This window comes from Sprattus sprattus, assembly GCF_963457725.1.
Source record: "Sprattus sprattus genome assembly, chromosome: 2".
NCBI lineage: Eukaryota > Metazoa > Chordata > Actinopteri > Clupeiformes > Clupeidae > Sprattus > Sprattus sprattus.
The window spans coordinates 64,667,976-64,691,573 of NC_137921.1; the positions used below are offsets into that span (position 1 = coordinate 64,667,976).

The following is a 23,598-nucleotide window of genomic DNA, read 5'->3' on the forward strand; positions in this document are numbered from 1 at the left end:
AAGTTTGTCTTGTGTATGTACAGTGCTTTTTTTTTGTATGTACAGTGCATCATAACCTGACTGGTTTGTGGAAACTCGGTAAATACCACTCTAAAGTTGATGAATTTATTGTAATTCGTATGTTACATTGTGAAAGATTTTGTATAATTATTCATAGCCTATTATCTGGTTATAATGCATGATGGGATAATAAGGTCAATGGCTTCAATCACAGTTCTGAAGTGATTTTTAATATTTATTCATTCATTAATGGCTTTATGATATAGAATTGGAAGATGGAAATGGTCATATGGGCTAAGCAGATTGTATCAGCACTGAGTAAAATGATAAATGACATTGCTGTAAATATGTATATTTATCCTTGTCTGCCGCCACAGTAAATCAGTGCTCTCTGCACCCCACAGTCAACATACATACATCACATTTGAATTACTGTTCTACCACTAGGTGGAGCAATATCTTCTGTGCTTCCTCTTTATCATTCGCAAGGAGCAGAATTGGTGGAGAAAACAGATCCCCATGGCAGGTGATCTCTTAACATGACGTCTCAAGATACGCAGGATGTTGCCTTTATTTTCCTCCACATTGAAACCAACCACGTCCTGAAAATGACTCAAGTTGCCCATGGCCAATGAATCTCCAACAGAGAGAAGACGTGATGATGCTACAGCTCGCTCAGACGTAGGCCGGCGCAAAAAGGCCAGCTAGGCTGATTCATTTCCTCATGTGTGCAAGTTATGAGTCACTGCCTTTGGCTGCACATAACACACTCTGAGGTAGCACTAATCACAGCCTTACAAATAAGCAGTCAACGACAAGAGTAGCTTGTTAAACGTGTTTTCCCAGATCTTCTCATGCCATGCAACATACATAGTGAAACTCTGAAGCTACTCTTGCTCTCTGTGACTTGTTATTAAGACAGACCAGTTTTTGACAGGTTCCGCTTAGGGTCTTTGCTGCTATGGCATATTCTTTCAAATTTACGGAACACACTGGTTTCAATAACTCTCTAAATTGTTCTGGATTAACACTAGACGTATATGGGAATTCTGTTGATCTACAGCACATGAATGTTTTAAATGTCCTATAATCTATCATTACTGCCCTTTTGCATCTAACTTTTTACAATGACTGAGGTACTATACTTCCTCATTCACTGCTAGTATTATGCTACCAAGAAAAAACATTTTGTGACAATATGAACTGAAATTACTTGTTGTATTCAAGAGTTAAAATGAAACCAGCACCCAATATCTTCATATCCCAAAGATCTATCATTACTTGCTACACATTTTTAAAATACGTATTGTGGTTAAACTGTCAGATGCTCTCTCATTGGATGGGTTGGAGGTTCAAGATGCCACAGGTTTACATTTTTTTCCTTATGTTGTAGGAATCAGTCCTGACAGTCGGTGAATTAACTTCATCCATTGATTGTAATCAAACGCACAGTGTGTGCTTGTTTAAATTTTCCTTTCTTATATCTCTCACATATCTTGGGTATGTTTCACCATGTTCCTATCATTAGCAACTTTTAGACACATGTTACGGAACCAATTCTTCCTATTCTGGTTAAAGAATGCGATGCATTTGTTTCAACGTTGCATTTTACTTCACTCTGAAACTGTCTGTTCATGTCTGAAATAATATCACTTTCACTCTCACTTTATGTCATCAGCCTAGTTCATCAGTGAATAAGGAAGTGTGTTAGTCATTGCAATAAGGGTAGAAGCACCATATACTAAAACCACTATTATTTTAGTTAGATGTCATGTATGACACCTGAATTTCCCTTACGGGATTAATACAAGTTTATCTAATCTTATATTTACAAAGTGTTCAGTCAACTTTACATTTTAGCTGTCCAGCAGGTAAAAGTTGAGATGGCCTAATCTAGATCTCCATTAATATTTGGGCACAAGCTTCAGCTCTCTGTCAATCTACCAAAGAAAATGGCCACCACCAAACCAAAGAAAAAAATACATACCAAAAACAAAAAACAAAATAATTCATTATTGGACCTCATTACAACATGGTTCACTAGAAAATATAGGGTTAAAACAGAACCTCTAAAAATAATGAATTCCAAAAATATCATATTATTGATGGTATGTTATTACATTATTGGGTTTATTACAGTTTTAATGGAGTGAAGTGGAAAACGTTATTACATTATTGGGAGGTTTTAACGTTATTATGATCTGCAAAAACAAGGTTTATCCAATAATGTAATAACTTCCAATAGTGTATTCATTTATAACATTATTGTTAATAATATTCCTACATTATTGGCTTACACATTTTATAACATTACTGGGTTTATTTTTGATGTCGACAATTATTACATTATTGGAAATGATTACATTACATTTTCCTTCGTACTATGGCCATGTTCCTTAGCACTGGTACACAAATGAATCACCTGTCTCTTTTCTGGCTACATTAACCCATCCTTATCTTACGACAAGCAAAAGAAGCATTCAAATCTGCATACCGCCATTCCAACAAATGACAACAGAGTGTGTGCGTCTGTGCTCAGAAGATGTCAGCTGATCTACTGAGAAGGTTAACAAAGCAATTAATCAAGCTAATTGGCTTCATTCAGGGGAAATTACATCTGGTGATAAAGACCTATACAGGTAGGCCATTGAACATTCAACAAGAAGGCATAGAAAAGAACATGTTGACTGATCAACACAAGGGGGGTCACTTAAGTTGATTAGTAGCAGTAGCCTTATTATGGGTAATGTGTAACATTTTGGTGTCAAAGTTCTTATGTGAAAGAAATCTTCAAAACAAAAACTGTAATTCGATTGTCTAACCTAATCTTGTGACTAGCTCCCTCAAGAAAAGCTTTTAAGCATTTTCAGTAGGCTACAAAATATTAAGAAAGCCCTTTCATACACAAAATGACCTCCAGTCTCTTTCATTGTGTGCTATGGATGAATATCCATACTAAGTTGTTTTACTTAAGTTATGTGAATGACTTGCCTGCATTACAGATGTCTGATATGGGAGGGAATTCTCAAAGTCATATAACATGTCTATGATGCAACCCATCTGTTAGACAGTAATAGGGGTCAGAGAGGTAGCCTACAAAAAATGTGTCTGTATCAAATGCTTATTTTTAGAAGAACTGTAGAACTGTATCATAGATTGTTATCAACTATATTACTGATTGTGGTCTGGTATGGGAAATTGCATGGGCTACATTTACAAACACAACAACAGTAACAACCAAAAAAGACATGGAGTTTGTATATCAACACAGACTGTTTTGTTAGTTTCATTCATCTGGGACATAGGCCTATTTAAAGCTAGGTAAAGCCCACTTATACAAGGCTAATAAGTGTCATTTAAGGTTGTGTTTTGAGCTCAATTTAAAACAAAAGAATGGTGACCGTATTATGGCCTATTTAGATAGGCTTACGGGTTCATAGGAGAATCTCACTCTGGCTTTTGTTCGCTTTTCCCCGACTCAAGCCATGCCCTGTCGATCAAGATGCAAGTGTCCGCCCACATCACCCTTTCCCTGTGCCGCAGCTGGCCGTCCAGCAGCCCAACTACTCTCTACAATCAGTGTCGGGGAAAGCCAAGAGAGCAGCACCTTATATCGCCTTTCACTCCGCAAACGCAGGAAGTCTATGAGTGTCTACGCTGAAGAGTAAAATCCTACAAAGGTATGTTGAACGTTTGAGGTCGTGTGTTATGCAATGCATTGATCTGGGCATTTAAATTTTAATTTAGTTGCCATTTTAGAAAATAAAAGCCCCCGTGAGCTATAAGTAAATGCGCGGTCGATTTCGAACGCAAGCGTATTTGCGGAAGTGCTTGATTATTGCTATCAACCTACCCCTTACTTTTTTCGAGAAAGTTTTAAGAAAGTATCTAGATGTATGCAGTCGTTGAGTCCAGCGATTGCCTACTGGCGAATGACGACTATGTGAATTTTTTAACATATGCTTGAAATACATTTAGGGGAGAAGTTGTTATGAGGGTAGACCGACTAGGAAATTCAAAATGGCTACCATCATTGTCGTCCCAGCTGCTACATGCTTGCTGTTCAATGACTGCCTGTGCAGCGAAACACTTATGCTTATGGTTCGTCCTAAATTTGGGGCACTGAGTGTAAGAGTGCCTTTTATGTCTGCCAATTTTACGCGTTTATCTAAAGCGGCATTATGGAAAAAATATGAAATAACGTGGTTTCCGAGTTACTGGCATTTGTTTCGGTAGAGATTGTTAGCCGGTAGCACAGCGCCCGTGACCACGTCAGTACGGTGGGGGAGGGTAAAGTATGCCTGGCTGGGTGGAGCTAGTCTACTAGCTGGCAAGCGAATGTGTCTCGGCGAAAGTGTTTTTATAACGTTGTTTGTTTTGCAATGCTGTCGCTTTAATTGGAGACCGTATTTGAAACCATTAGAGGTGGGAATTTTAAATCGTAAAGCATATGTGTCAGGCTGTCACCCATGGTTAAATATCGACACTCGCCACACACAAGGCAATTACATTTCTTTTCAGACACATTACACAATCAGAGATTCTAAAACAACTCCGCTACGCTCTGTTGCACGTAAATACAAATAACGGTAATCTCTGTGTGTTTACTATGGTGTAATTATAGTTAATGTCGGTCATATTAAGTGGATTTATGAATTACTTTTCACATACATATCTCTTCTACCCAATCCATACCTTATAATAAATATATTCAACCTGTTATTTAAGCTTTGTGAGATTGCATTGGTATATAACTCAGACTGTCCAAACATGGAATCTCTGAGTGCTGTGATAAGTATGGGCTTTATTTCTTTTAATATATTGGTTGAAGCCTTGCAATGGAATTACTGTCAGCTTTTCCATTCTGGTCTCTGTCTCTACAGTTCTGGGATGTCACTGATTGGTCAGGTAGGCCAAATGTCCATATTTTAGTTAAACCATGATTTAGCCTTTTCCCCATTCCCTCCCCCCACCGGTTCCCACATCTTCAATGTTAAGTCAGGTTTAATATTCATTTTACTCGGATCCCAGTCACGTCTTTTGTGGTCTCTTGAAGAAATCATCTCCATTGAATGAAATCACAACCCACACCAGATTATGGACTGATTTCTGGTCTTTCAGAATGCATTGATGTTCTTATGTGTTTGGTGGTGTTTCTGTATGCCTGCAACTAATGGGTTTGTTGGTTTGGAAAAGATAAGGATGTGCTTGCAAGTTATGAAAGAATAGATTCTTATTCAGCCCAGTAGGAGAGATGTAATTTTATCGTTGCTTAGGGCTTTTTCCTCGTCCAAAATCCCCACATCCCTCCAACCCAACACTGCCTGATGTAGATAGCTAATTAATTAGAATATTCCCTTCTCAAACATACATTCACATGAGTCACACACTGAAGCAGAAGTAAAAGTTAATGTACTCCATGACCAAGGCCTAATATTCACGGTAGTGTGCAATACATTCACATGAGTCACACACTGAAGCAGAAGTAAAAGTTAATGTACTCTATGACCAAGGCCTAATATTTACGGTAGTGTGCAATACATTTTTTGGCCTGTGTCATTTGTACGTCCTTACTTTAGGGCATGTGTGTCACTTTAAAGGCTCACCTTGCCCTGGTTGGCTGCTCATCGCCACTGGAGACAAGTGACCTGCAGCCTTCATCTTGATTCTAGATGTAGCCTGTGAGCTGTGCCAGTCAAACTACTATTAGCCATTTTACCAGTGTTTTGCTTGTTTGTCATTACTTTCTGGTGTGTGTGTGTGTGTGTGTGTGTTCTTCGGCTCAATTCTAATGCTTGCTGTGGGAGTTGGGTCAGAATTACCTCTTGTGGAACACAATGCTTGTTTTTTATTTAAATTTTACTAACATCTGTGCAGTTTTTGTTGAAAGTGTCAAACATCATGTGAATACAGTTTGTGTTCAGATGGGTATGTATATGACCATGCCGAATATGTTGGGAAAATAAGGTACTCGACATGGCAATATGTGTGCCACGTGTCAAATAATGAAGGACTAATGTGGTTGCAGGAATAATAGTTTTTTATACTTAGGTTATATTTGTTAAAAATGTGTATATTTATTTGTATGTCCCTTTGGACAAAAGGGTCTGCTAAATGTAAATATTCAGATGTATTTCAAAAATAGTACTAAAGCCATATTCTATCAATGGAGGCTGCTATTACTTGATGTGTAATCACTTTTTCTTATAGCAACCACGATAGAGACAAATTACAATGAATTATTGTAGCTGCCGGGCAAGTATGAAACAGAATTTGTTACCATCCAGTTTGTGTTTGCTTCTACACATGGGTCATTGTCAAATTGCGATATTAACCTCTCTTCTTCTTCTTCTCCTCCTCCTCCATCACAGCAGAGCCATGTTCTCCAAAGGGACCAAGCGCAAGTTTTCAGACGGAGGAGAGGAGCTGCCTGAGGAGGGCCCTCCAGGCTCCAACGAAGAGCTTTCCTCCGTGTCCTATAGCCTTCAGAGGCAGTCCCTCCTGGACATGTCCCTCATCAAGTTGCAGCTGTGCCACATGCTGGTGGAGCCAAACCTGTGCCGCTCCGTCCTCATCGCCAACACGGTTCGGCAGATCCAGGAGGAGATGACCCATGATGGTAGCTGGCAGGCAGCCACCATGATGGAGGCCTTCGCTGCAGCAAGTGCTGCCGGTTCTGGTGCTGCCGGCCCACCGGAACGTCTGGTGGCTACCGAGGTGCTGTGCCGGCCTGGGAGGGAGATGAATGGAAGCCCCGATGCGGAGCCAAAGCTGTTTTCGGTGATGGGGTACGAGGAGGAGGTGGTAGCGGTGGAGGAGGACTCGATCTGCTCTGAGGCGGCCTCGAATGTCTGCCTGTCGGGCAGCATGGGCCACTGTTGGGAGAGAGGGATGCTGAGGGGCGAAAGGGAGCTTGACTCTCGGCTGGGTGCCCCTGACGAGGATGTGGACGTGGAAGAGGAGGTTGAGGAGGAGGAGGACGATAATGAGCTGGAGGGTTGCAGAGAAGAAGGGGAGGCAAAAGCCATGAGGCAGGTCTTCGGCACATTTGAGATCAAGAACAGCCACCCAGGCCCCGAGTCCGCCTTGGAGGAGCTGTTCTCGGATGTAGACGCGTCCTACTACGACCTGGACACCATGCTCACAGGCATGCAGGCTGCCCCCAAGATAGGCCCGTATGACCTCTTGGACAGTCTCAGCCAGTCCCACACTCCCTCATCCTTAAGTTCAGCCTCAAACTGTCGTTCCGACCTCAATGAGCTGGACCACATAATGGAGATCATTGTGGGCTCCTAGGCAAAGGCCTCCCAGAGACCCGTACTCGTCTTTTGCCTTTTTATGTCTCCTATGGTAGGCTGGCGGAATGAGACGCACTGTTAAGGAAAAGGACTTTCTGCCCCTGGTGTCAGTGTGATTTTTTTACGAGCTGACCATGACATACTTAATGTATGTTTTTTTTAATGAGGCTGTTTCCTTTCATCCTTCTTTTGTGTCTGTCTTGTTTTAATTTATTCCTGTAAAAATTACACTACAAGAATGGAGAACAGAACAAGATATATACAAATCTGTAAAGTTTGTCTTATTTTCATAAAAAAAGAAATTGATTGAAATATGTATGTAAATATATATATATATATTTTTACAACAGATACATCTTGGGAACTGTTACTGTACATTTTATATGAGATTGCACAGTGTAATGTGCCATGGACTGACATGTCTTCCAAATCCTAAAGCTGATTAAACATTGGCTGATGCAGAGTTAACACACATTTTTCTGACAACCCTGTTTCTGTCCACAGTTTGGTGCACACAGTACCATGTACAGTATTGCTCAATATCACGTTGTCTGAGGTCACAGGAATGCCTTATCGCTTGCCACAACCTTCGGTATGCCATTAGAAGTTAACAGTTATATTTGACTCTTTAGAAATGAAGAATAATGGCACAAGCCAATTTTATGTGAATTCCTTTTAATTTATTTTATTTATTCACATCAAATATGTCAGGTGATTATTGGTCAAGTTGAATCCAAGTTGCTCTTTGACTTTGGTGAACTTGCTGACTTTTTAGTGTGAAACAGCATTTCTCAAATTTCTATGCATCAAGTGTCCATATACACTTTCTATGCATCAAGTGTTCTACTACAACTTTACACATAGTATTTAAACGTTTTTTTTTTTAATTTTTATGTTGGGTCAGAAATGGCATAAGTTATTGTTTATGAACGCGAATGCTTTTTTTCATATAGCAAAATGTCAAGTGAAAGAGTTCAAAATCGCTTGAAAGTATCATTTGAACATGGATGAACTGAGAGGCAAATGGTATCTATGTAATAAATCTAGAGTAGATTAGAACCATTTTATATGAACATTGTAGCATTTTTTTATAACATTTCTAATAAAAGGTACAATTTATAAATGGTGCATGTTGTTTTCCTTTACTCCTATTATATAAATTCAGGGCTTTTCCTTAATAAGTTCATGACTGCAGAAGGATTTTCTCATCAACTGCAAATGGCCGCATAATGGTTGTGGACAAAACTTGAAATTTACTCACCACTACAGTACAGGTAGAGCGTAGTAAAACAGACAACCTGTAAAACAAAAACAAGAAAAACATGGATTTGTTTAGCCTTTTCTCCACTTCAAACATAATCTTCATGTACATGTTGTATGAGAAACAGTAACAGGGTTTGATACATTTTTTGTCCACTTGTGTCAAGGTTAGAGCATAATGTGGTAAAATGGAAGATGACAACTAGCTAACTACATAAGGATGAGTACCTATTTACTTAGTTTTGTCAATACATTGAAGGTAAGGGAATTGATGAATGCACTCTAGTTTTCCTGTGAGTAAATTCGGTTTAAACAAAATGGAGTTTTCAAAACACTGTGAACATGACTTGTGGATGTTTTGTTAAACACGGAATGGGATATGGAGATGGAAAGTAGTTCAGCATCCCTGAAAGAAACTGGTGCTGAAACGCGAATGTACAAAAGCTTTTTTTTTTTAAATCACACTTACGTACTTTCCAATATTCGTGTGTATCTTACTGCCCTTTTTTTATATAAGGGCATTTGACTTGTTGTAAGAATACTTTTAACAACTCAAAAATCATTGTCGTGTACTGTGAAGTATTTACCCATTTAATTTTTTTTTTTTTGTAATGACGGCATTGGAGCGCAAAGGTCCTAGTATTGGTTGCAAGTGCAGACGTCACTCAAAATGTAACGTCACAGTTTAAATCCCCAGTTGCTCATGCCGCGCACGACCTCTGTGCACGCAGACGAATTTGGTATAACTGCAGTTGAAACCCACATGCTTTTATGGCAACGCAGCATTGTTCTTTGTTGTTGTTAATGTAATGCATGCAAGCACATGAGACTTTTCTACAATAGACTGCTACATAGAGCCTTAGAGTTGCCCTTTACAATCACTTTTCTCACACGTAATTTCTGTTCTCTGCTCTACCGTATCCTTAGTACAGTTTTCTACAGTATTTCCTCTGGTCACGTTTTGTGTCTGTGAGCGCCTTATTAGAACGAATGAAAGACAGGGATAGGAAGAAGGAGAGAACTGGCTCAGCCAACCAGATGTGGTTACTAGGCGGGCTTGACATTTCATTGGACCAACCCAGGCTCTCCCACCTGACGACCGTCAATCAGCTGAGCCTCTTTCTGCCCCTTTCCTGTAGCTTCTATGTTGTAGAAGTAGAGTTTAGCTCGGCAGGCAGCTTGGTAGAAGCCGTCGTCCACATCAGTCTTGCATGCTAGTTAACCCAGGAACGTGTAGACTTTAGACAGGCGAACACTTAGTTGAACCGTCAAAACTAATACATTTGCTCATTATCAGACAGCGAATGTAGCAAACGGTTGATGGAATATTGTCTGCCTCTTAGTCATTTTGTGTAACCTGAATGCAAACATTTAGCCAGTAAACAGTTTAGCCAGCTCACCACCGTTAGCCAACTTAGCTAATTCATTGCGCATCAATTGGCTGGCCATGCCAGTCAGTGATAGGTCGCTATTATTGTAGAAGTTGTATTTTGCAGAGATTCTGTTCTTTCAATTTCAGCAGACTAGCAAGAACGCTAGTTTAGTGATACAGTATGGTATGGGTCAAAGGGATATTGTGTCTTACGAGACTTCGATGAAGAGGAAAAACAGAATTCGAACAGCTATGTGTCGCCTAGATGTGGACTCCGCTGTGAAGGAAGTTGACCAACCGAGAGATGCCCTTTCCTCGTCAAGGTAACGCAACTTACTAGTACTAGCTTGTTAGCTAGCCATGCTGTCCCGGTTCTCTGGTTGCTTGATCACCACTGACTGTATTGTCAATTGTATGAATGTATTCCCCCTGGGAATGGAGGTTGTTACGACATACTTCTTTTAGTTTAAAAGTTAAATGTTAACGTTTACCTGCCAGATGGCTAGCTAAGTTAATGATAACTTTTGTCGCAGTAGATACTAACGGTAACTTAGCTACCGGTAGCTATGTTGCTTAACGTTACTCGGTCATGAAAGTGATTCCTTACTCGCCAAGCTACCCTCACACTAGTAGACATCTTTAGCTGTTGAGCTTTTCAGTGATATACCGCTAGCCAGCATTCCGATAGTTGGTAACGTTTTTAGTTCCGATGAGCTGTGAAGCGAAAGTAAGAGTTGAACAGACCGAGCCCTTTAAACGTTGTTGAACAGCTATAACGTTAACGGTGCATTCCTACGAGAACGTTTGATTATGATTGTTTACTTGGTTTTCTAATTTCACAGTCCCAATGAATCATTTTCCAGTTAGCATACTTGTTACAGAACAGTTTCTATGTTCACATTAGGTTTAAATTCCACTTTGCTAACTTTCAGCTTCTACTTTTAATGTCGCTAGCGACTAGCTTGGAAGCTAGGTAGCTAGGCGGTGAGCGTTTGCGTAACGTTCAATGGCGAGTTCAAGTGGCTGCTCCGTGCCCCAGTACTGTTGCGTAATGGAATCAATCCATTGCTAACTAACCATCATGCACTCCGCTTTACTACTTGCTAAAGAAGAAGCATCACAACCACCCTCAGTCAAACACCAAATCGAGGGAAGTCCAAGGTTAATTGTGGCCAGATATGCCAGCTCGTGATTTTTGAGTAACTTTCACGATGCATTGCTCATGTGTGCAGAATCTGTCAAATTAAAATTGAGATTAATCGCTCATTGACCTAACATTGAGTCAGTGTGAAGTTGTTCATTTAAATGAGCCATGCCAGCAACCAGGCTTGCGCTGTAGATCTCAAGGTTTATCATCAGGCAGCAGCATGGCCGTCTCCCCGAAGTAGGCTGTTATATAGATAATGTGAACCGATGCAGAAAGAATAATGTCATGTTTGTGAGTTTATTTTTTTTTCTCATGGTAACGTAACTCAAACATTAAAAGTTACTATGTTTATGGCTGCAGAAATAACGGTCTTCGAATGTAGTTAAGCTGTGGGCACGGGAGCCATAGTACCCATCATTACATTTTTAGTTGGAGTTTTTTGCGATTAATTCAAAGACTTTGCCTATTGTTTACGCTCGAGTTAGCCGAATCCTTCCCCTTCCAGCCCCTTTCATGTAAACCACGCTCAGATATGTTGATACATGGTTCAACATGCTATCGTACAGTCGACGTGGTTGTCAGAAACCCATGGATTTAAACCGCTACTACTAATGGTAGATAGTACAGTGTTTTCCAGCATGTGCAAAATAATATACGTTTGACACATATTACATGTTGGAATGAGGTTTAGCAAGTAAAAGTAAAAAAAATATCAGGTATTGGATCACTGGAGGTTGATGTGCTTGCATTCTGAACTAGTGGAGGATGCAGTGTAGCAGTCCTCAGCGCTTAGGACAGCAGGGGTGCAATAAGCCTAGCCCTTTAAAATAAATTGGGGGTGGGGCCCACGGTCTGTTATTGCATCTCTATGACTTAGTTGATCTCGGGAATACCTATGATAACCCATCCCATCACGACCCATGACATGAGCCATAGGTCCGCTCACGTCTCCCTCAGTGACTAACCGCCACGGATGTGACTCATGATGGTGAGGGTGGTTCCGTGGTCTGAGTGACAAAGTGGCCCATATACGGACATCCTCTTTCCCAGCCCCCTCCGCCCCAGTTCATTACCAGCACAGCTTTGAGTGCTCATCAATGACTGGCCCCACCCCCCACTGCTTGCTGCCTACTCGTGGTTAATCCTTGCTGCCTCTTCCTGTTCATCTCTCTCTTTTGCTCACTCTTCTGTTGCGCTATGCTCCACCCACAACTCTGTCTTTGTGTCTCTCTTTCTTTCTCTCTCTCTCTCTCTCTCCCTCTCTCTCTCTCTTTCTTTCTTTCTTTCTTTCTCTCTCTCCCTCTCCCGCTGTACTGGAGCGAGTGGCTCCCTCCAGGGCAGGGAGAAGAGTGGGGAGATGGAGGAGGGAAAGAGACGAGTGCAGTGCTGTTCTTCATTGTAACTTCAGCATTAGTATTCTTCCTGGACAGGGACACATTTAGAACAATCTTCAATGACTCCAGTCCAGATCAAGCAGAACTAAGCATGTAGAAAGCCTTGAGAAACACTGACCTGCGAATCTTTGTGTGAATTGGGTTTTCTGGCCATGTACATTTACCTAATTGTGACAGATGGACCGTGGCTAGCACTCACTACTTCACAAGTAGGCTAAGATGGTCAACTGTGTCTGAATATTTCAGTTGTCGCCATATGACGGAAAATATTTCTACAGGTTTGCCACAAGAGGTTTGCCATAGCTACAAAACTAGAAAAAGGATGCAAAATGATGGACTGTAGTGTAGGGCATCTTGTGCCAAATCCAAGAGAAACACTGACCTTTCAGCTAAATGAGAACAAGTAATAAGTGTCACTCTAGAGAAGCTGTTTAATCTCTGGCTAGGAGCATCTCACTATTTCCCAGACAGTCCCAGATACAGCATGTCACTCGAGACCTGAACATCTCACCCACCGCCGTTTCCATGGTAAATGGTTGGGTGGGTAGGGGGGTGGGAGGTAGGCGGAGTATAATGAGGATGACGTGGTTTTGAAGCACGACCTGATGCCTCCCTAACTGTCAGAACAGGGAGCAAAAGATCACGATTTCAGACGCCCCAGCTAACACACACACACACACACACACACACACACACACACACACACACACACACACACACACACACACACACGCACACACACACTCTTTTTCTCAGAGCCTCCAGTCTTACCAGCACCTACATCTTTAAAGATCAGTTTGGGTTTACTGTGTGGATAGCAAGATTAGCCTATGTGTAAGGTGGATGGAATGTATTTTTAAAAGCATTGTGTTTTCACAATGAAGAGTATAGGAGTATAGAAGACGCATATGTCTATTTTGTGTTGAATCTCAGTTTTATATTTCTGTTGTCGTCCCTCCTATGCGGACCTCCCACTCTGACAAGAGGCACTGTTGTTACCTTTCAGTTGGTATTCTATTAATAGATCACATCGTAAGACTCCTTGTGCCACCTATCTCCTTCCTTTGGATGCAAATGTGGGCATCATTGCTGGCTTCATGTAGACCTGTGTTGGCTTCTACAGAGCTGCCCTTTCCCCAACCATGGCACCTCTTGGCATGCGCTGGCAGAGATGTGCTGGCGTTTAAGAGCAGCCGGGTGGGCTGTTATATAACTGCCAGTCTCAGATGTTCATGAGGGCTGTTCAGCCTCAGAGAGAGAGAGTGAGGTGAGTGAGTGAGCCAGTGAGTGAGCCAGTGAGTGAGCCAGTGAGTGAGCCAGTGAGTGAGCCAGTGAGTGAGCCAGTGAGTGAGCCAGTGAGTGAGCCAGTGAGTGAGCCAGTGAGTGAGCCAGTGAGTGAGCCAGTGAGTGAGCCAGTGAGTGAGCCAGTGAGTGAGCCAGTGAGTGAGCCAGTGAGTGAGCCAGTGAGTGAGCCAGTGAGAGAGCCAGTGAGAGAGCCAGTGAGAGAGCCAGTGAGAGAGCCAGTGAGAGAGCCAGTGAGAGAGCCAGTGAGAGAGCCAGTGAGAGAGCCAGTGAGAGAGCCAGTGAGAGAGCCAGTGAGCGAGCCAGAGAGCGAGTGAGCGAGTGAGAGAGCCAGTGAGCGAGTGAGTGAGCACAGCCATCAGCCTCAGAGTGCATCAGAGAGCCAGTGAGTGAGTGAGTGGAGGACCACACTGCAGTGTGGGGAGAAGTGGCCTCTGTGGACAGCCAGCCCACTCCTACTGCAGTCAAGGCTACAAAAGCCGCAGTTTGAGCTCCTGATTCAGGATGTGTGTGTGAAGTCTAAAGCGTACTTTCATTTGCCCTCGTCTCAGGAGGTATATCAGATTCACGTGATGAGGTCTTCTGCCTCAGTGGTTCCAGAGCTCAGAGCAGAAAACATCCCTATGGATGGCTCTGAGCTGCTGCTGCCAAGTAAGCTCTACTGCTGCTCCCTCCTTCTTACAGTTAACATGGTTTCCTGATTCGTAAAAAAAAACACATGGCCAGGCAGGTAGCTTCCTGTGACTTGTCCTGTGAGCCTTTCTGTGCTGTGCTACAAAGGTGCTACCCCACTAAATCTATTGCAATTCTCTTATTATCGTATGCACAGTTTGGTGTAAGATGCAGTCAAGCACACGACGACGAGGCTTTCCTGCCGGCCCCAGAACAGACAGTAGATCGCTGTAGCGCGTTGTTCCCGTGGGGTGGTGTGGCGTGCTTCTCATCCTGGCTCCACTGGTGCCTGCCCTGCCGTAACGCAAGCAGGGGTGCTGCTGGCTCTGCAGTGGAGAGGAGGGGAGAGCGGAGCGGAGTACAGAAGTCTGCCGCATGTGCCTCGGACCTGCGGGGGATGTCTGCTCGCATGGAGCAGCGTGATGGATGAAGTGTGGACACACAGGCGCCTGCAGAACAGAGAGGAGGAGGAGGAAGGAGGGGTTGGAGAGGGAAGAGAGGGAAGAGGAGGAAGGAAAATAGGAGTTAGAGGGTGGAAGAAAGGACTGTATGGGTGACAGAGGGAGAGAAGAGTAGGAGTAGGAGCACGAGTGGAGTGGGGAGGTGTCAGAGGGGGAGAAGAGCAGGAGCACGAGTGGAGTGGGGAGGTAGCAGCCATCTACAGAGCAGGAGGTTGGTGGGAGTCTGAGAAAGAGACTGAGTGAGGTGAGGAAGAGAAGGAAGGAGAGAGACAGGCAGGTTGGTGTGACTAGACACCCATATTGGGGACCTGTTATGTTCTTATAGTTTGGTATCTTTCAGACCTCTATTCTGTGCAGTGTTTCGGAAACGGCATGCGTAGCTAGAACAGAGCATGTTTGACTCAAGCTTCTCAAGCCGGATGATCTTGGGAAGCCATACTAAGTATTCCTTGAGGTGCGAAGAGGAGCACATAAGCTCCCATGTCCTTTTGCCTTACTAGTGCAACCCCCCGCCATTGCTCTTTCCTCTCCAGACTGGATGTCTTTCTACCCCTTGAGCTTGTGTCTTTGTGTGTCTGTGTGTGTCTCTGTGGCTGTGTGTGTGTGTGTGTGTGGTGGGGGATTTAGCACCTCCAGCCAGCCTCTCTGCGCTGTACACCATCTCTCCAGGGACCGTCTGTAATGCTGCCATCCAGCAGAAAGATGGATGAGGATCACCATGGTGACCAGCAGAGCGTTCTCCAAACCCATGACCCATCAGCTTATCCCCTGGAGGGAAAAGAGTGCGTGCGTGTGACGCGCCGCACATGACCAGCCCCCCTCTAGTCCATGCTGCAGTGACGACATGGCCGTCCATAACAGGCACCACGCAGCCCCTCACATGGCAGCACTGGAAGTCCTTTCATAACACCAGTGCCTGCCTGGCCTCCTCTTCCATTGAGTCAGTCACATCAGTCAGATTCAGGCATTCCCAGATAGCCTCCCTGCCATGGAGTGTGTTCTCAGACTGAGAGTTGGACCTTCATTCTTCAGGCCAGTGCAGAGCATGTGTTTATATGGTCCACACACTGGGGTTGTTTTCTGTCACTTGAGCAACACAATATTAGTTTTATGATCCCAATAGTCCCAAGGTCATGTGAGCCTCACGTCGAGCCTGAACACTCAAGGAAGTGTGAATAATAATCCAAACATTTTATCATTGATAAAACATTTGATAAAACATTTACATTTACAAACATTTACATTTACAAGTGAGAAGCCCAGGATTGTAAATGTATATATGAAGAAAATGAAATGCATGTGAAGTGTAGTGTGTTGTTTATGGCAAACATGCATGGTGTTGTCTACATTTTTTCCTGGAAATGTACATGGAATTCTGGTGGCTTCAGTGCATGGAATTGTGTAAATTTTTCTGGAAATGTACATGGAATTCTGGTTGCTTCCGTGCATCTTGGCATTCAGCGCTTGCTCTGGATTTAGATCTCAAGGAAGTTTCTGGAGTGTATCTTTCCTACAGGAATCTCTGCCAAGTGTATTTGGCTTGTTATCAAACCCCCCCCCCCTTTTTCTGACTCTTTTTTTTACCTTAACTGTTTTTCTTTTCTCTCCCTCTCCCCCCATTCCTGGTTCTCTGCAGGTATCTGCTGGGCCGCGGCGTGAAGCGCAAGCTGAGCGAGTGTGACGACGGTGACTCGGCCTCTCTGGGCTTGCCCTATCCTCAGCAGCGCCAGATGGTTCTGGACCTGTGTCTGGACAAGCTGCAGAGCTGTCAGCGCCGGGCCGAGCCCAGCCTGCACCGCTCCGTGCTGCTGGCCAACACGCTCCGCCACCTCCAGCAGGAGATGAGGCAGGAGGGCTTCGTCTCCATCCCGCCGGCCCCGTCGCTGTCCCCCGTGCACGCGCTCACCCCGCGGCACGCCCCGGACCTGCCGCCCGTGCCCTCGGACCTGCATCTGCCCTCCGCTGGCCCAGACGTCGGCGCGCAGACGGCCGAGGGGGCCGGCCCCCACTCGCCGCCTCCCCAGGACTCGCTGTTCGGCTCGTTCGAGATCACGAGCTCCGCCAGCTGCTACCTGTCCGACCTGCCGCTGGACGACATCTTTGAGGACATCGACACGTCCATGTACGACGGGTCGGACGTCGCCGCCGCCCTGGCCCTGGCCCCGGCACAGAGAGCGGGCGCAGCCGCGGCCGACGACGGCGGCGGACTCAAGGGGTTCCCCTCTTCTGGCTGCACCCCCTCAGCCCTCCAGTTCTGCTTCAACGACCTCAACGACCTGGACCACCTCATGGAGATCCTGGTGCACTCCTGAGCTGAACCCCCACCACCACTGCTCTCCGTCTTTACAGACGCTTCAATCATGATCCTGAGCTGAACCCCCACCACCACTGCTCTCTGTCTTTACAGACGCTTCAATCATGAACCTTTTTCTGGTATGTTTTAGTTTTTTTTAAAACATCAAATGGTAAATGTAAATCTATTTTTATACGGATAAACTATCCCAAATATATTTATATGAAAAAGATGGATGTCGACCTGCCTGATTCACACATGTTCGCTGTAAGGGTGAATGCACACATACCCTGTCTGTCTCCAGATTGGCCCCAACTAAAGCCATCCCCTCCTGCAGACGCTGCATCTGTCTGCAGGGCCCTCAGTGACAAACTAGTACTAGTACTAGTGTTAACGAGACTTATCTGCATGACGCGGCCATTCAGGACAGCCTGCAATCTCACCAGGAGCAAAGCCAGGGGTGCAAAACGGAAGGGTTTTTAGCATTTAAAAAAAAAAACGAGACTTATTTTTGTGGACCGAACTTTGCCCCCAACCCACCACTAAGTATTTTGTGGAGCATTACATTTGCTATCAATAATTCTACCGTCGGATCATGACGTGCACATCCAACAACACTCACACTACCTCTCAGCAACCAAGAGCTCACTATCGATGTTTTTACTATACAAAAGTCAATGTTAACGTTTTAGCCGCCTCGTGTTCTCCTTTCTGGTATATTCCTTTCTTGAAAATAACAACAACAACAACAACAACAACAAATATTCTGGTGATTGTCAGCCTTGCTCTCCTTGAACTGAGGCTGCGAGGTTTCTCACATTGTGACCTAAAGCTACTGCGCTGTTTGTTTCTGCCAACATTCTCCTCTGGCAGGCCTTGTTTGAACTTGTCACTCTGGCCATGTGTTTAGCACCTCAGGTCTGAGGTGTATTTGGGACACAGAGTTTGCGCAGGAGGACGATGCCATTTGCTGTCTGACGGAGATCAGGCTTGTAGATACTGCTGAAGAGAGGAGGGGAGATCCTTCCCACAGCTACACATGTTTTGTCTCTCTTCTTTTTTTTAAAATAAATTGTATTAAGATGAAATCTGTATTTATACATTTTTGGCTTTAATGATTGTGGCGAGGACAGACACACCCTAGCATCCTGCTGAATGAACTTGAGTGCCTAGAAACGGAGGATATGAAGACTGGGAATGGTGGAACTGCACACTGTGCCCCCCCCCCCCCCCCACTACCCCTCCCCCCCATTTGATGGACCCTTTCTACTAGAGAGCAACAGTGTGTGTGTCTCCTGTCCAACGTCCAGCCCACTGTTCCGGAATTGAAACACTATAATGTCAGACCTTTTGGCTACTTTCAGACTTTCTTTTTCTAAAATTAATATTATGTAGTTTTAAAGCTCCAAAAATAAGCCATTTGACTATGATATTGATCCACACTCCGGAACCATCTGTTTCTTCCCTTTGGCAATCCTCACCACAAAGATTTTTTGCAACTCTTCAGAACGTCAGTGATGTCCGTGAAGTCCTACACTTGGGGCAGGACAGACACAAGTATACCCGCCACCAGGCTGCTGTCTTCAAACACAAGAACGCACACACATACACTACCCCCTTTTTTGTTGCTTCCTCCTTGCCCATTGAACCATTTGTCTCTACGAGGAGTTGCGTAATAACCAGTAGCAGCCAATCAGGGTCTTGGCCACCAGGAAGTTGTTTCACAAAGAGAGATGCCCCTGGAATGTGTGTGTGTGTGTGTGTGTGTGTGTGGAGCTGGCTGGGGCTGCAGGTGGGGTGTTAGTCAGACTGGCTGGCTGACTGGGGCATCGGGCGGGGGAAGGGGTACTGTGGCTCAGAGCTTCAGTCATGTGGACTAGCTTGAGGAAAAGGCTTCACTGAGAATTTCCCAACAGCTGGTGTGTGTGTGTGTGTGTGTGTGTGTGTGTGACCAAGCCACACCCCAGATGGGGCCCCTCTCTCTCAGTGGCCAATCAGGAAGCAGGGGGAAGGAGTAGCCCTTTTGTTTGTGTGGAGCTGGATGACAAAACGCCAGCAACTTTTTTTTTTTTTTTTTTTTCTCAGAAAAGCAATGTATTCCTTAGTCGCAGGGCTCCCTAACTATCAAGACAAGAAAAGCTCACCGAACTCCTCAACCCTCCAAGTGCAAAGAAACTGAAAAATCCCTGAAAATTGTAATCTCATTGCCCATGCTGTTAGTCTGTGAGAAGCCGAGGGGTTTCTATGTACACATGAAGGCACACCTCTGGACTCAATTTTGGGGTGCTCAGAGAACCCCGGCCCCACCCATCTGGCCCGTGGGGGATGTTTACAGCGGTGTCCGTGGAGACGGCCCTCTTTGAATATGGCAGATGGATCCCTCCACCGACACTGTCCACGGACTTCTCTCTCTCCCTGTTCTATCTCCCTGTGAGAGCTGTGCATCAAGTAGGCCTTGGGCTCTGTCAGCTTAGTAAACTTTGTTTTAATTTCTAATATTCTTTTGTGTGTTTCTGTATATATTTGTATTTCTTTCATTTTCTCTGTGGTTAAGTTAATGAGATAATATATTGAATTTTATTTAAATGTGTGAAAATGGTCTGCTTTAAAGAAGAAAAAGGCCTTTGGCCCTTACTGGATTAGAAAGGAGCGTTTGTAAATATTTTGTTGCAAATTGTGAGATTTTTATTATGGAAATAATTTTTTTTGTAAAATTGCAAATTCTGTCAATGTTAGTACAGAAATATCTATTGAAATTTGTTGTGTTTTTTCTTTCTTTTTTATCTTTGTATTTATAAAAATTCACATGTGCAAACTAAAGAGATTTCAATCAACCAGGCAGTCTATTTGGCAGCTCTACATGATAATGTCACCCCTGAGTTTTGAGTGCTTGTTTTTGTTTGTTTCGGCTCCTTTGATTACACAAAAATGTGCTGGCCATTGTCAGGTGTACTGAAGGATGTCTCATCGTCTATCAGTATGTCAACATCGATCTTTTGTAGATGGTCTTGGCGAGCCTTTCTTCACCGTGAAAGCCACGCCAGTCCAAGGGTACCCAATTGTTCTTAATTTCACAATACATGTGACTCCAAGAATCAAGCCCTTCACAAGTATATGGGTATGCCAGGGTAGGGTTGCACCTCAACCCTACAGCAGGATGCCCTGGCTGTACTCCCTTTTATTAGGATCATTTCTACATAAATGGCACAATTTTCTAAATTCAAGGGAACTTCACAAAGTGAGACTTCTATCGTTGTTTGTCCCATCTTTATTGTAGTAGCATTTCCCTTTGAACCACCGCAGTAGTCTAGAGGGCTGTGATATTATTTCTTACTTCATGTAACGCCACTCCGCATTGAATCATGTGGAATATAAGCTTATTGTTCATGTTTCCCTGAAAAGTAATAATAATTAAATGTCTGCAAAATGAAGTTAGAAGTCACATACATCGTGAGAGAGTCTTTTACAAAGATGCAAAGAAAGATTGCCTCATCTGCCTTCAGTGAAAACAGCGGTGGCTGACTTCAAAACGGTCTGTTCCAGTCCACTTTGGTCTTGAGTGTCTGAAGAGGCCTGGAAGAAGCTTTAATGCGCGCACACACACACGCACTGAACATCTGCATCCACTCTGTCTTTTGATTGAGCCACTTCTTACTCATCCCTGTCTGTTTAGATGTACGTGCTGGAGAACCTTGTAAAGGTTTAACTTCTGTCCCAAGTGCAATATGAACTCCTCGCACAATGACAAAAAAAATAGCCTGACCGCTCTGGTCCAAAGAGACCAAAAGTATGTATTTTTAATGTTTTTCTTTGAAAATGTATATTTATGTATAAAGAAAGCATTTACATTTTTTGAACAGAATGAATATGCCCCCCCCCCCCCCCCCCCCCTCCTGTTCTCACATGGTGTTGTTCTTTTCCTGTTATGCCCCTGTCATACTCTATGCAACACTATTGTAGCAGGTCAGTACATGTAAATAAAGTTGAAAGCTGAAAAAAAGAGGTGTATGGTCATTCACATTGTTGTTTGTCTGTCCAGTAAAAAAAAAAAAAGAAGCACTTTGAGGTGCAATGAATGTAGAATTGTTGCAGGCCAAATTGATATAAATACAAACATTGAATTAATTTAAATGTACCTTACAAATAATATTGATTAACATCATTTTACTACACGTTAGCAGCTATAAAATAAAAAAATAGTGAGTATAGAACCCCATTTTAGCACAAAGAACCCTGACCAATTAACTTGGGCTTTGCTAATTTTCATTCAAGTTCTTGGCAGAACATGGTGCAGTGAACGACACCGCAAATCCCGCTTGCGTTTGTCGCCCCCTCGAGGCCTAATTGTGCACATGTGTGTTGTGATGCAGTGCCTTTGTGCACTGATATTTCCTCGTGAAAAGCGGTTAGCAGCCTACCACCAACCAAGAACAACTATAGCAATACAAATCCGGACATGTCTTCTTTTCGAGACCTAAAAATGCGTCAGGCAGGGATTCCAAAATTGTCAGGGATTTTGCCTCGTCGGATATTTGTGTTTCTCTGGATCTTTCACAAACTCGTTTTTTTTCGCCCTTAAAAGTTTTGGAGAGGGTATCTCCCTTACGTTCCACCTACTTGCGCGAGCTCTGACTGTAGAGAGAACTGTCATAGGTCTACCGCCTTCTCAGTGTTGCCAGATGCACGATAATTAGCCTCCAAAGAGGATAGTTTTGAGCATTTGGTACGATACTTCGCCATTTCCAATCTGGCAACACTGAGCACCTTGCCGCTTCTACTAGAAACTTGTATCTTTTCCACATGTCATGAGCTGTTGATCGCAACAAAAATGAGCATGACAAATGGATACCCCCTTCTAGAAGCTTTTGAAAATACACAACCAGAACATTTTCTTGTCTCGAAAATCAAAACACCCCGAATTATCTTGTTGTGTGATTACAAACTGTCTTCATATCCAGTCATCAGCCTTTAATTGCAAGAGTAGGCTACACTAAGCATTAATATTCTGTGATCTGACTTTTAAAGCAGCGGCAATACATGTTCTTTCTTTGTCTTTGATGTTGGTCTTTCGGTTTTATTTGCCACCCCTGCCTTCTCTTGTAGTCAGTGGGGTGAGTCTGATCGACCCTGAGAGAGCTGGAGAAGTCACTCGCTTCCTGCACAAGCATTAATAATGCAGTAGCATGTAGCAGAGAGCTGTGTTTGTATTCCATCGCTGTCAACTCAGCCTCACAAAGGGTTCTCATATCAGTTCAACCTTACGGAGTACATGACAAAATGTGCATTCAATTGCAAAGTGTTTCGAATAAAAAGAACAAGGACCAAAATAAGATTTCTCACATACACACACGCGACACGCATACATCTTCTTTCTTTCGATCCTTCTCTCTCTCTCTCTTTCTCTGTCTCTCTGTCTCTCTCTATCTCACACACACACACACACACACACACACACACACACACACACACACACACACACACACACACACACACACACACACACACACACACACACACACACACACTAACCAGAATTCTCAAACTAATAAGGGGGAGCTCACTGTTTGAAGTGCCAGTCTTTGCCTCATATATGTGGTACTATCTGCCCCCCTCCTTCTCCCTCTTTCAGTTTTTGGGAGGCCCTGCTGTTTTCCTGAGGGCTTGGCACAGCAGTCAGCCAGGCCTCATAGAAAGATAAGTAGCATCAACTCTGACGCTGGAGGGCCAGGATACACATAGAGAGGGAACATTCGTGCTTCTGCATGCTGCCCCTGAGAGAGAGAGAGAGAGAAGGAGAGAGAGAGAGAGAGAGAGAGAGAGAGAGAGAGAGAAAGAGAAGGAGAGAGAGAATATTCCTGCTACACCATGGCAACAATGAAATCATGGCACAACCGAATCACTTGATTGATTCCGAGGAAGTTCTGTGGTTTCTCCGTCGAAGGTATGCAAATATATAGTATTTTTATACCAGCATCAGAACTGTGAACCAAACATACGCATACACCGTAAAAAGAACAATACAAAAAAATTGAATAAACAGATTTGATCAATTCTGTCTATGCTATTCTAAAATACTACACCTTTTTTGGATTTGACCTTCCTAAAATAATGTATCCACTGCCCTCTGGATGCTCTGCAGCTGAGTGAACAATGCCCAGAGATTATGTTTACTCTGACATCACCAGTTTTTGGCCATGGTCCATCATATCTATAATATCTCTCTTTAATATGATGTGTAAGACATATATAATATGTAAAACAGTCGTACTTGTATGCGCAAAAGAAATAGAAGGACAAATACATAGACTGATGGACAGTTCCCGTTGCTCTCCAAACCTGCAGGTGGCGACGATGCATTCTTTTTCTTCAAATCTCTCTCCAAAGGAAGAAGAAGATGAA

The 23,598-nt window shown here is 43.6% G+C and overlaps 2 protein-coding genes across 5 annotated transcripts; both read left to right on the plus strand.

Annotated features, from left to right (window-relative positions):
• Nucleotides 1-3,585: 3,585 nt before the first annotated feature.
• cdca4 (cell division cycle associated 4) lies at nucleotides 3,586-7,600 on the plus strand. 4 transcript variants are annotated; one of them, XM_080860669.1, is made up of 3 exons: nucleotides 3,647-3,680; nucleotides 4,884-4,908; nucleotides 6,372-7,600. In XM_080860669.1, the coding sequence occupies exon 3, from the start codon at nucleotides 6,379-6,381 to the stop codon at nucleotides 7,294-7,296; it is 918 nt and encodes a 305-aa protein (XP_080716795.1). In that variant the 5' UTR covers nucleotides 3,647-3,680; nucleotides 4,884-4,908; nucleotides 6,372-6,378; the 3' UTR covers nucleotides 7,297-7,600. The 4 variants fall into 4 exon arrangements, with proteins under 4 accessions (XP_080716793.1, XP_080716794.1, XP_080716796.1 ...); XM_080860667.1 differs by having other exon boundaries at nucleotides 3,586-3,680; nucleotides 4,884-7,600; XM_080860668.1 differs by lacking the exon at nucleotides 4,884-4,908 and having other exon boundaries at nucleotides 3,587-3,680.
• A 2,125-nt stretch (nucleotides 7,601-9,725) lies between these two features.
• On the plus strand, nucleotides 9,726-17,368 carry LOC308382809 (cell division cycle-associated protein 4). Its single transcript, XM_080860331.1, has 2 exons — nucleotides 9,726-10,253; nucleotides 16,543-17,368. Exons 1-2 carry the CDS (start codon nucleotides 10,117-10,119, stop codon nucleotides 17,216-17,218), a joined length of 813 nt encoding a protein of 270 aa, XP_080716457.1. The 5' UTR covers nucleotides 9,726-10,116; the 3' UTR covers nucleotides 17,219-17,368.
• Nucleotides 17,369-23,598: the final 6,230 nt, after the last annotated feature.

What these genes read in the sequence shown, in the direction of transcription:
- cdca4 (XM_080860667.1), top strand. Translation starts at nt 6,235, where the DNA reads ATGAATTATTGTAGCTGCCGGGCAAGTATGAAACAGAATTTGTTACCA.
- LOC308382809 (XM_080860331.1), top strand. Translation starts at nt 10,117, where the DNA reads ATGGGTCAAAGGGATATTGTGTCTTACGAGACTTCGATGAAGAGGAAA. An exon ending in GATGCCCTTTCCTCGTCAAG is followed by an intron (nt 10,254 to 16,542) that starts GTAACGCAACTT and finishes GGTTCTCTGCAG; the next exon opens with GTATCTGCTGGGCCGCGGCG.